Source organism: Pseudorasbora parva, chromosome 17 (genome assembly GCF_024679245.1).
Source record: "Pseudorasbora parva isolate DD20220531a chromosome 17, ASM2467924v1, whole genome shotgun sequence".
NCBI classification, from domain to species: domain Eukaryota; kingdom Metazoa; phylum Chordata; class Actinopteri; order Cypriniformes; family Gobionidae; genus Pseudorasbora; species Pseudorasbora parva.
This window is the reverse complement of record NC_090188.1, coordinates 28,980,571-28,994,649: the sequence shown is the minus strand read 5'-3', so window position 1 is coordinate 28,994,649 and position 14,079 is coordinate 28,980,571. Positions and strand designations below refer to the sequence as shown.

Sequence of the window (14,079 nt, the reverse complement as noted above, 5' to 3'; positions counted from 1 at the left end):
GCAGGGGCGGATTTAGTGATTTGGGGGCCCCAGGCAAAATACATGAATGGGGCCCAATGTAATTGCACACATTTAAAACCTTGAGGCTCCTTTTACTGTTGCAACGCTTGCTGCTGCACGGCCTTGTCCCATAGCTGTGTGAATGAATCGTGCAGACGAGCACCGTGAGCTTCGCGCGTGCTTCAGGAGTAAAAAAAAAAAAAATAGTCTGCACTATTTATTACTTGACATTACACAGTAAATTCCATTTTTATGAATGGATTCCGCGGTCCTGCATTTTATGAATCGCGGAAATCATAGGGCCCTGCATTTATCTACAAGAAGCATGTTTGCATTTTAGGGGACCCATGGCTTTTGGGGGCCCAAGGTGGTTGCCCACCTTTGCCTAATGGTTAAAGGGGTGGTTACATGCGATTTCACTTTTTTAACTTTTGTTAGTGTGTAGTGTTGCTGCTTGAGCATAAAAAGTATCTGCAAAGTTAAAGCGCTGAAAGTTTACTTTCCACAACTACTAGAAGACTTATAGCTATCAGACAGGTTGCTAACGTCACATCTACGCTGTCAAGCTCAGTCTGAGCCTGCACAGTTCGCTCAGCCATCAGGAAGTCAATGCCTCTAAATGACTTCATTTTCCGCCGTTGAAGTCTATGGTAACGCTGTGTACATTTCTTTTACTGTCTATGCTTGAAACGTGCCGCATTATTCAATGTGTTGACGTAATTTCCCCTTCAACGGCTCCTCCCTTTTTTTGAAACAGTGAATAGCGTTTTGTTTAATATACAGTTTGACTAGTGCCTTTCTGTTTGGTAAAGCCAGTTTCCTTTAACTGTTTATCATCATAATCTCCTCCATATCGCTTTGAAATGCAACAGTCTGTGCAGAATTCAAATGGGTCGATATGTTTGTTGTCTGTGCCTTATATCTTAAAATTTGCATTTAGGAGATATAAGCATTAAAAATGTACAGTCTCTCACTTCTGTTAAAACGAATCTTAGATTTTGATGACATCATCGCAGACTTCACTTTCTCATCAAATCTTCTTTCCAAAAGCCCGCCCCCTACACTGCTGAAGCTGAGGCTGAAATCGGTCAGTTGTTAACACACATTTACTCATTTCTACATGGTGAAAGGCACATAGCACACTATATATGTGATAGGAAACGATTCAGTGTAGATATGCTTTCAATTGAGGCGAATAAAGTCTGTTTTCACGTTAGTTTCACACCACAGCAGCGCACACACCCCAACGGCTCTGGTCTCAATTTAGACTTTAGACCACAGACACAAGAGCGCAGCGTTAATCATATACACGAGTCGATGCAGACAACAAACATATTGACCTATCAAAAAAGGGGAGGAGCTGCTAACAGCTGGAGGCGTTTCAGGGGAAATTACGTCAACACATTAAATAATGCGGTGTTCCAAAGCACTTCAGTTGGCCTTTCAGCAGTGTAGGGGGCGGGCTTTAGATTCTAGAGAGCATTTGATTGGACAGGAGAAGATTTGAAGAGAAGGTGAAGTATGCGATGATGTCACCAAAATCTGAGATTTGTTTTAACAGAAGTGAGAGACTTTAAATTTTGTATGCTTATATCTCCTGAATGCAAATGTTGTCATTGTTTTGGAACACACCAGCTTATTCATAACTTAAGGCTAACATTCATACTAAGTGATAAAAAACTTCAATTTTGATTTCAGTGGGCCTTTAAATGTGCTTCAAATAGCCTATCCTTAGACCTTTTAAATGTTCTTCCGTGTTTCTCCCTTGCTGGCAATTTGTTGTAGGGTTAGATTTTTAAAATGCTTAAGGTGCCCTCAACTCAACTATTTTTCTCTCTGTGGTCATATTTTAATTAATGTGTCTGAAATTAGTGTTTTATTGCTGGTTGTCTCCCCACAGCATTTTTTGGGGCTTAGCAAACCTGTATGTGGAATTTTTATACAATATTCACTCATGACAGTAAAATAGTGCATTCTAGTATAATCTACTGCAGTATTTCCTCTCTCAGTCAGTAGAAAATGTGGTTAACACCTGGTCATGCATAGGGGGAAAAAGTACCATCATATACCATGAAGCGATATAATTTAGAAAAATACTGTGATATAAATTTTTGGTCATACCACCCAGCATTGTATTGTATGTTATCCCACATTTTCTGCACATGGATTGAGTATTGTCATCACATTATTATAGATTTACATATCACAAACATATCGTAGTTGCAGGTTAGCAATCTGTGCTAGGGATCAGTGATGCGCGGATCAACCCGACCTAAGTTTTCAGCTAACCTGCCCGCAAATCGGACCGCAGAAAAGAAAATATTGTAAGGTTACCCGACCTGCTTCCTGACCCGCATTTTTGAAAAGTAGTAAATGCTTCCTGGCATAATATCCATTAATCCAGCCTGTGGAGGAGAGAAATGTTTCAGCTGATGTGCACTCAGAGGTGCAGGCGAGAGCAGGGAGTTCTTGAGACGGACCATCATTGTCCATTTCAGCTCTAGATGATGATGAACACGATGTTTATGTTTCGACCCTGCTTGGAGAATTCATCAGCAGGTCAACTGAGAGAAAGCCCACTTTTGGAAAAGTGTGAAAGCCCCTAGGAGCGCAAATCACAAACTGTTCTTTTTCTGAATGCTGTATGATATAGCCTAGTGGTTTGTAATAAAGGCTTGATTTATTCATTTATCTTCTTTCGTTTTTTTTAACAATTAAGATGCTGCATGTGTTTATCCAGTCTACTCAAACTCGACTCTCCCCCGACTTTCCCAACAAAAATCCCGCCCTGATGTATACGCCAAAATGAGTTTTATGTACGGTTTTTAGCGTGCATATGATGCGCATAAGTATGTATCATATGCATGCGAAAAACTGCGCAGCATATGCACAACAAAACTGTGGCGTATACATTCCACGAGACTGCACACTCGTACTTTTGATGCGCATTACCATGTGATCGTGTTGGACATTACTGAGCTAGGCTATATGCATTTAAAAAGCCTATTAAAAAGGTAAAAATGTTCAGTTCAGCGTGTTGGGAAATCGGGCGTCATCTTTATTTCAAACGACCCGACCAACCGCGACCCGAATATCATTAAAAATATTTTTGGATGACCCATAACCGCGGGTACGCCGGTAAATATTACATTTATGTTATGACAAATTGTATGCTTGTAATGTTGGGCGATTTTTGAGTGGATGTTTTTATTGCTTGCTCTGATCAGTGCAGCAACATTTCATATCCACCCCTAAAAAAGATTTCAGATATTAACATTGTACCTACATGATTCTTGAAAAATAGTGTTTGTAAAACCAATTTCGTAAGAACATGCCATTGTGTCTGTAAATGTTTGTTATATGTTTCTAGAACCGGAAAGTCTTATTTCACACCTTCTGTACGGTGATTCTTCTGTATTTGTGTTTCCTGCTACAGCTGTGGATGGATTTTACTGCTTGTGTAACCCTGGTTACGCTGGAATGAGATGTGATCAGGACATCAATGACTGTGCTAGCAACATGTGTGAAAACAACTCGACTTGCATGGACCTCCATCTGGTAAGGACAATTAATCTTCAACTAACTTAGTTTTCATATACAGCTCTTAATGAAAGAACAACAGCAGTTCTTAGAATAATACATATGGGAACTACGTATAATAACCACTAAAGTGCCGTAACATCTGTTGTTAAATGATTATTGTTCTCTGTGCAAAGCAATTAATACAATTTAAATCATTCTTTGGCCCACCTGAGAAATGACATATTTGGCATAGTACAAATAACAAATTGGCCCATTGTAATTATGCAATTTTTCTTCATAAATGTCTGCAATTAATGCACTCTGACTATTTTTAATAATTCCATACTTTTAATTATTTAAAATATGCCATAAAAGATAACCATTTAATGTCAATTCAGACTGTTTGCATATCATTTCAGTTGTAGGTATGTTGTGTGTTGTCTTCTTCTTGCGGTTTTGCATACTGAATTTTGGTGATTTGGTCTTTTTTTTTCTGGCATCCACGATGCTGAGTGCAACAGTCAGGGACTGAGAGTAAAAATCATTTTTATTTTCTTATTAGGGTATGGAGCCTGGCCTAAAGAAACTTTTGCAAAAATAAAAACTGTTCATGGTAAAAAAAAAAAAAAAAAAGAAATAGCACCGAAGCATTACAATTTCCAGTTTATGTATACTATAACAAATGTAATTTTTTTGTGTGTTTTTGCCATTTTACTTTGAAGAAAACAAGAGTATAGATGCATACTGAATTAATAAAGCTGTATTTGCTCAAAATTTGTCTTTCATCAGGGCACTATAAGGCTAAATCTAATATCACAGCCTTATGTGCATTTTAACGCATCCTCTGTGACGGCCAAGATACCACACCATGAAATGGGTGGATGGCACAATACGGCTGTGTGACTTGTCCTATTTGCCAAGTTCAAGGGTCCATAAATCCAAGTTCAAAGGTCCAGTATGTCTCTAGTACCATGGTCTTATGCCCCCTTTAATGCATCCTCTGTGGCGACCATTAAACTGTGCCATAAAATGGGCTGTGTCCATTGGGCTTATAGAAAGTGCTGAAAATGTTTGATTTTGTTAAAGCAGATTGTCTAGTACAAATCAAGTACAAATCAAATGATCTGTATCAGACAAAGCAATAGTTATGCAAGGTAAAAACACCCAACAATACAGTAAGATTCAATATAGTTCGCATTGCATCATCTTTTATCTCTCTTGTTTGAAAATGTATCTGCAGTAAAATGAAGCAAAGTAGCAAGCATTGTATTACTGAAGCGATCTTATGATTAAAAATAAAGTTCATCCACCCTATCTTAATATAAGGATCACAAGGATGGCAATGCAAAGACTGTGTTTTTCCACAACTTGGCACTTCAAAATATCTTGTAATCCTCAGAGGCATTTCTATGGTTTTGTTCCTGCAGTAATCCTGTGTTTGTGTCTCTTTCGTATTTACTCCATGACATGCACAAATCGGTGGGCGGGGTTATAGAGACAATGATGTAGAAGTATTCGTTAATCTTCTGCAGAGGCGGTCTACTGTCAAGTCGTTTTCTGAGCTTTCTTTCAATAAAAGCTGTTATTGGACTAATGAGGAAGTTTTGAGTTCTGAAACTTGCAGGATATTTTATAGTGCAATGACCTCTCATATGTCAAAAGATCAAGGCAAATTGTATTTCTCAATTCATGACCTGTTTAGTTTGATTGTTATTCACATTGCATTTTGGTATTGTAATTCTTTCCCTCATTAAAACAATCAGTACCTGTAGGGCTGGGCGATAAAACAATAACGATAATTATCACTATATAATTTTCCTCGATAAAACGATAACAACAGTTCGATAAATGCTCGATATAATGCTATGTGTAATGCTGCACATGCGTATTGCAGACTGGGCTTCTGGGTGCTGCACGCGCTGTTGTTTACAGTCAGTGGCTGACAGGCTTGGAGGATCGGAGTGAAGTGGAGCGAAAGTGAAGAAAACTCAGAGCTCTCGACCAGCTCGGATGACACAGATATCGTTGACACGTTCGCTCAACTTTAGTGGTTTGGAGATATTTTGGCGTTCCCATCCAACATCAAACAGAGCGACGTGCGTAAGATGCTTATCATAGGGTCACCACGCGGTATTTATTTATTAAATTATCGTGCTTCTTCAAAGTTCTTCCATATAACATTGAGCCCAACACAGCGATAAATCTAGATTAACTACAATCACGTACATTTCATCAGAGTACTTTCTCCACAAATCAAGCATTTGTTTCTTTGTTGCTAATATAACCAGATTTTCTGAGTAAAAATAATATTATGCAATAATATCTAAATCTTATGTTCCATATTTTCACAATCCTATCAAATCTTGGTAATACTTGGTATACCGCTGCATTACTGAACATGAATATATTTTAAATGTCAATTCAAGTCGCCATTTAACGAAATCAAACATATAAACGTGTGAAAAATTATTAGTATCCTTTTTTATTAGTGTTAGTATTATTATTACAGACACTGTCATATCAGTCTGGACACTAAGTCCAGGGTCTTCATTCTTTGAGTTGCAGTTTTGTTCTGTAGATTAAGCTTGTGTTGCCTCACAATCTCTGAGAACAAAGAGAAGGGCAATGAGAGCAATCAGTGGCTCAGAAGTCTGTGTGACATGCAGTTGTTTGGCGCTGATCCCAAATCGGCTTTTCCTTCCCTTCAGCAAACCCACTCTAATACAGCCAGAAAGAGAGATACCAGCCTCTGTGCTCTCATTTCACACTCTTCTGCCCCTCCCCAGCCTTTCTCTTCTTATTTATCTCACAGTCTTTCTCTTCTTTTCCTCTATTTTTATTCCAGGAGCTCTCTGAACAGAGCAGGAGGGCAAAAATAGTTTATCATTTATTCATGATGAATAATGCAACCCTGGGACATGGTTTCTGAATGGAGAATGCAATTGGGCTATTCACGGCATCCCTCGAAACCTAGAGGTGGGCGGTTTGTAGGCTGCTGTCCTGTGGACAGGGATGCAGGCGGGGATATTAGCCCTCTTTCGTGCTGAGTTAATTAATTATTTGAGTAGCTATTTTGCATTAGGGGATGAGATCATCTTAGAGATGCATAGAGAGTAACCTTGACAAAAGATGATCCAATGTCTTGACAAATCGAGAAAAACACTAGCTTTTTGTGTTAAAGGGATAGTTCACCCAAAAATGAAATCTAATACTCTATAGTTTACTTACCCTCAACCCACCCTAGGTGTGTATGACATTCTTCTTTCAGACCAATACATTTGTAGTTGTATAAAAAAAATATCCTGGCTCTTCCAAGATTTATAATGGCAGTAAATGGAAGCCCAACATTTGAAGACCAAAAAAGTGCATCCATCCATTATAAAAGTAATCCACACGGCTCTTGGGGGGTTAATAAAAGGCCTTTTTCAAGCAAATCTTTACTTAAATTGTTATAAAGTAAAATATCTAGCTTCTGTCCGACTGCCTTCCGTATTTAACTTATGAAAAAAGCATAACTGTGGCAGCGATGATGTCAGACGTAGCGTAAATAAGTGTAACTGCCGCAACAATGACTACGTTTACATGCACAACAATACTCCGATATTAATCTGATTAAGACAATACTCCGATTAAGAGGCTACCATGTAGACAGCGGTTTCTAATTACCTTAATCTAATTAAAGTCATAATCTAACTAAACATAAATCTGATTAAGACATGCGGAGTATGCCTATTTTAGTCGCATTATCGGAGAGCATTACAGACATGTACCTTAATCTAACTATTAAAGTTGTGTCGGAGATTTCGTCGCATTTTGTGACAGGACACATAACGTTATGCACAAAAGGGAAGTCCAGAGGGAAGGCTTGTGGATTCGAGCCTCTGCCCTTTTTGAAAATACATCAAAAGTGCTCCTCTCAACAATCATCGATAAAATTGTGGCCAATAAAACAGAATTGGAATTATAATTAATATAACAACGTGTAGCCTACAAAACAGTAACAAATGGCAGTAAAATCCCGTTTATCTTTACGTATATACTTCTTAATGTAAAGTAACACTGTCCAACAGCGACACCTGCAGGCGAAGTTACAGCGGGTTTCCTGAGCCCATAAAATTAACAGACCTGACAAAGTCACGCTATGATTGGATGTTGGAGAACATAGCGTGGCATGGGGACGTAATGACGTGCCATAATCGATCTATGTTCTATCACATGTAAAATGGGAACATGAACGGAGTACTCTAAAAGCAACTCATGTAAACACCTTAATCAGAACATTGTCTTATTTAGAATAAGGTCAATAATTAGATTACTGCTGTCCATGTAAACGTAGTCAATGATGTCCGATGTAGTGTGAAAAAGCATAACTGGCACAACAATGACAACAGACATAGCATGAAAAAGCATAACTGGCACAACGATGATGTCAGATGTAGGGTGAAAAAGCGTAACTGCCACAACGATGATGACGTCGGACATAGCGTAAGGATTTGGAACTGCGAGAGACGCTACACTGTCTCCATAATTTGAATACGGAAGGTGGTCTGCCGGAAGCTAGATATTTTACTTTATAACGTGTTAAATATGGATATTTTTCGTACACAAACGTATACTGTATATCAATCAGCTTCAGAAGGTCTTTATTAACCTTTTGGAGCAGTGTGGAGTACTGTTATAATGGATGGATGCATTTTTTTGGTCTTTAAATGTTGGCCTGCCATTATAAAGCTTTGAAGAGAGAGAAAATTTAACTTTGATTGTATTCGTCTGAAAGAAGAATGTCATATACACCTAAGATGGCTTGAGGGTAAGTAAATTATGGGATCATTTTCATTTTTGGGTTAACTTTCCCTTTGAGGTGTCCACAATCGGACTAAGTCAGTGATTTCATTGCACAGCATCTCAAATGTTGGTTTGGTCATTCTGAAATGACTGAGCCAAAAGTCATTTCATCAAAATGGTTGGGTATAATTAATTACCTCCCAGAACTGTCTCATGTGTTTGTATTCCCAAACAACAGGAATCTGCCTCCGAATACAAGATGAGTTTGTGTTTCATCTGCAAGCTTTAAGACGCAAGTAATTTATTATATACAAGAAAAGATCCACAGTGGCTTCCCCAATTACAGCAGCTCTCTTGTACACATGGGATGGAATCTGTGCTTTATTTGGTTCTTATTTTTACAATTTTGTGTATAAGTTAAAATTGCTTGGAAGGAAAACTTTGGATGGAAACATAAGATAGAAAGTTCTAGCTTATGAGGTGACTGCAGCCATCATGACAGCCCATTCAAAGCCATGTCACACTCAAAAGTAAAGACAAATATTAGATATTCCTTACAAATATGAAAGAAGCGGTTTAAAAGAAATATGGAGCAATTGTCATCTGACATGTTTACGGCCTGCAATAAAGTTTTAGAATAGCATCAATGGGTTAATAGCCTCTATATGCTCAATGGTTGGGTCACCGCATGAGCGCTTCAAAAGATTGTTCTACTGTCACAGGTATGAAATCACTGATTGGGAAACGGTTTAGCCACCATGTAATTGAGCTCTTAAATTCTACATTTCCACGTGCTGATTATATAGCAGAGGACATGGGACGGGGAGCGAGGGTGGCTGCAGAGTGTCACATGGGAGTGCTTTACTTCCATGCAGTCAGTAAATTAGATTGACCTTTCTCCCTCTGTGTAAAAATGCGGGTTCTGTCATGCTGGTCTGCCAACAGGAGCCTCCACCTGCCCGTTACGTGGGTTTCTGGAAGGACAAACATGATAGACAACAGAGCTAGGACACGCTTATCTGATGCAAATCATCTTGCTTTGAATATTTGTGAACTCGTTAAATTGATTGAATTCAGAGGCATGTGGAGAGCAGTGGTGATGTGGGGACACTTTTCAAAGTAGTTCTGTGGTTTGTATGGTTCCACACTGTGTTGGTCTTTCTTTCTTTTTTTTTTCGTTCAAATATAAGATCATAAGAGACTTCTTTCAAAAACACAAAAACATTTTAAAAATCTCACCAGCCCCAACTTTTGAATGGTATTGTGTGTAGTACATATATTTCATTATTTATTATTTTTTCGTTGTTCATTTATACAGCCATAGTTTAATTTTGACCTTTTTCTGCCTTTGCCTGTAAGAGCCGTAAAAAAAACAAATGCATATGATCAGATACAAAGCTGTGCTACACTTGTTAGTGGGTGATAGATTTGCTGTTTTGTCCAATATTGTTTTTAACTGCCTCATCATTCAATAATACAATGCCTCTGGGAAGTATTCACAGCGTTTCACTTTTTCCACATTTTATTATGTTACAGCCTTATTCCAAAGTGTATTCAATTCATTTTTTTCCTCAAAATTCTACAAACAATACCCCAATATGACAATGTGAAAGACGATTTTTGAAATCTTTGCAAATGTATTTAAAAAAAAACTAAAAAAATGTACATCAGTATTCACCATCTTTGCCATTACATTCAAAATTGAGCTCAGATGCATCTTGTTTGTTTCATCTTATTGATGTTTCTACAACTTCTGCCCACCTGTAGTTCAGTTGATCTGACATGATTTGGAAAGGCACACACCTGTCTATATAAGGTCCCACAGTTAACACTGCATGTCAGAGCACAAACCATGCCATGAAGTCCAAGGAATTGTTTGTAGACCTCAGAGACAGGATTGTATTGAGGCACAGATCTAGGGGAGGTACAGAAAAAAATCTGCAGTATTGAAAGTCCCAATGAGCAAAGTGACCTCCATCCATAAATGGAAGAAGTTTGAAACCACCAGGACTCTCCCTAGAGCTGGCTCTCCGGCCAAAGAGAAGGGCCTTTGTCAGGGAGGTGACAAAGAATCCAGTGTTTCTCTGTGGAGAGAGGAGGACCTTCCAGCTGAAAAACCATCTCTAGGGCACTCCACCAATCAGGCCTGTATGGTGGAGTGGCCAGAAGGAAGCCACTCCTCAGTAAAAGTCACATGACAGCCCAACTGGAGTATGCCAAATGTCATCTGAAGGACTCTTAAAACATGAGAAACAAAATGAAGTCTTGGCCTGAATGGCAAGCTTCATGTCTGGAGGAAACCAGGTACCACTCATCATCTGGCAAATACCATCCCTACAGTGAAACATGGTGGTGGCAGCATCATGCTGTGGGGATATTTTTCAGCAGCAAGAACTGGGAGACTAGTCAGAATAGAGGGAAATATGAATACAGTAATGTACAGAGACATCCTTGATAAAACTTGCTCCATAACGCTCTGGACCTCAGACAGGGGTGAAAGTTCATCTTCCAATAGGACAATGTACCTAAGCATAGCCAAGATAACAAAGGAGTGGCTATGGGACAACTCTGTGAATGTCATTGAGTGGCCCAGCCAGAGCCCAGATTTGAACCCGATTGAACATCTCTGGAGAGATCTGAAAATGGCCATGCACCGACACTCCCCATCCAACCTGATGGAGCTTGAGAGGTCCTGCAAAGAAGAATGGGAGAAACTGCCCAAAAATAGATGTGCCAATCTTGCAACATTATACTCAAAAAGACTGTAATATGTGCCAAATGTGCTTCAACAAAGTATTGAGCAAAGACTGTTTATACATGTGATTTTTGTTTTTAATTTTTAATACATTTGCAAAGATTTCAAACAAATTTCTTTCACGTTGTCATTATGGGGTATTGCTTGTAGAATTTTGATAATATAAAGTAATGAATTTGATAAAATAAAATAATGAATTGAATCCATTTTGGAATAAGGCTGAAAAATAGCCAAACGTGGAAAACTCGAAGCACTGTGAATACTTTCCTGATGCGCTGTAAAAGCAGCTTCTTTGCAAAGTTTCCGTAGTATAGTGCAAGGAACTCTTATCTAAGACCAAGGGCAATTTGATTCCTTTATCATAGATGTACAAAGAATCTATTCAGTTTAATAATAAATGGCAATTATTCATTTAGCTGACACTTTTATCCCCTTTACATTTTTTTTTTAGTACACATAATCTCTTGCAATCAAATCCATGATCATGGCATCAGTAAAGCTAGGAACAAGCTATAGGAACATTAGATCATTCCTCACTCTTTTCACTTCACAACCTCAACACAACACTCTGTTTTATATCCTCATAGCACCTTTTTTTCTGAACGTGTCTTTGTTGAAAGGGCTGTTGCAACATTCCCCTTGAGCATAATGGTGTTGTGAAGTGTGTGTAATGGCCCAATGTCCTCTGTGTTCTCTTAAGACATAACAAATCACTCCATTTGTACACCTCAATCCTGGTCCCCTCTGCTCATCTACAGTATTTGCTGTATTCACTCCATCTTTTTACAGTTGTCAAATTCACTGATGTAGCATCTTCCTTAACCCTGAAACATTGGCAATCTTCCAATTTTCTCCTACATTTTTCACATATTGAGGACATTTACAGGAGTTGCTCAATTACGATGTATTTGCTTGTATGAATTGCTTTTTTTGTTTTTTGTTTTACATTTAGTTAGCTGTTGTTTAGTTATAACAGTTTTAGTATACATTTGTTTCATTTTATAGTTATTATTTATTGTTTGTGATTATCAGTTTGTACTCAGCATATCATTTCATAAATAATATAGATGCTATGATAGAAAGTTGCAATAAAACATGACCAAAATAAGCGCTTTTCAATAATATATAAGGCTGTTTTATGTTTGTTGTTGTTCAAATGAGTTTTAGATGTACCTTCATATTTATTTCAGCTATGGTTTTGTGGTTCTGTTTTATATAGAAGTAAAATAATGGCAAAATAATTTCAAATAAAAAAGCTTGTTGATTTGCACTACTTAAAAAAATATGCATTGCATTAACCGTGCTTGTATTTTAACCCTTGTGCATCAGTTTAAAAAAAAGTTCCACACATAGGTCCATTGAAGACAAAAATATCCATGGTTTAAAACTGTCATAAAAAAAATAATGTTGGGAACACAGACTTTTGGTCTCTTTGGTCTCATTTGGTAAGTTTTAAGGTCTCATTTTAAAGAAGACACTTGACAGATTATTGTTGAAGTAAAACGTTGAAAAAGTGAAGCCAACAAAGTTATACAAGTTAATATAGAGGTTTAAGTTTATGAAAATTATTTGTGAACATTATTTTATATAAAATATATATTTTATGAAACATGTTGCACTCAAACTGCTAGAAAATCAAAGCTAAAATCTAAACAAGTTTATGTTAAAATTTTGAGATTGATATCTAAAAAAAATTGCTTTCAGTAACATTTTATTTTGGCGCAGTGTCAAATTTTTTCCTTAGATGTCAGCAAAGCTTAACTGGTACACACAGTGCTTTGATTTGTGATTTATAGCTACATAAGTTATCCAATTGGCTCTAAAATATGCATAAGTAGAAAACAGGAATAAAGTATTTGCTTTATAGGTATAACTGTTTAAAAAAAAATTATTTTGTTTGTTTTTTGTCAAATATAGTTTTAAATGACACTGAAATTGAGTTTTAATGAGTTCCAATGGGAAAATTTTAGTCTAAAAGGTCCTGACAGAAACTATATACCTTGTACAAAATAGATGTATTAAAGGAAATGGGTGTGAATTAGTAAAATAAATTATTCCAATGAAAATACACACCCATGCCAAAATGTATGCAACTGGCATTAACACAGGCAAAATTATCAATAAAAAAGACAAAAGTCAAAAATGTCCATAAGGATGCACATGGTTAATTCATTGTATTTTAGGGCTTACATTTCAATTCCAAACATTTCACACATTTTCATTATAAAAAATTCAACAATCCATATTCACCTTTGAGATTTCACTAAAATATTAATTCTGTTTAAAAATACAATCTATAATATTCGACAAGCAATTTTTGTTCCATTGTATTTCACTTTACAAATTCGCATTCCAATTCGTCAAAATTCAACATTTCACACCCAGGAACTGCATTAATAGCAGTAGAGTACCCATATTTAAACTCCATCTGCCATTAAGGCCAAAGTATACTTCACTTTTTACCCATACACGAGGTTCAGCAACGAGCTCGCCAGACATTTTTTAACGTAGGTTGCACATTTAATTTTTCTTGCAGTATTTACATGGGTTGTATCTCATGGTGGGAGATTGCTCAAAACTGTGCATGTGTCAAACGCCTCTGTACACATACGAGTCAAAAGTTGAATACTTTGTAAGGCTGTGCGTTCGACTGTGCGCACATATGCTCGCGTAACAAAGTATGCTTTTGGCCAGCAGGTGGTGGGGACACAAATGGATTCACAGAAATAGAGCAAGCAATGCGTGCATATATATATATATATATATATATATATATGATCATTAGGCCACCTGCTTTTTCGAAGCCCCATCACCAGGCTTCGTACCATGGGAGTATATGTGTGTATATATATATATATATATATATATATATATATATATATATAAGTAAAAAATATAGAATAATACAAACAATCAACACGTAAAAGCCTTTCTGAACAGAAAAATCTTCAGTTCGACTTTAAACAGGTCGAGGCTCTGTACTGCTCTCAGCTCACTGGGAAGGCAGTTCCAAAGCC

At 37.3% G+C, this 14,079-nt stretch overlaps 1 protein-coding gene across 1 annotated transcript in view; it reads left to right on the top strand.

Annotated features, from left to right (window-relative positions):
* Positions 1-14,079, top strand: part of eys (eyes shut homolog) — a 376,512-nt gene that overhangs the window by 126,705 nt on the left and 235,728 nt on the right. Inside the window, exon 19 of the mRNA XM_067421808.1 lies at positions 3,437-3,558. Coding sequence (XP_067277909.1) covers positions 3,437-3,558 — 122 coding nt within the window. The remainder of the gene's footprint in view (positions 1-3,436; positions 3,559-14,079) is intronic.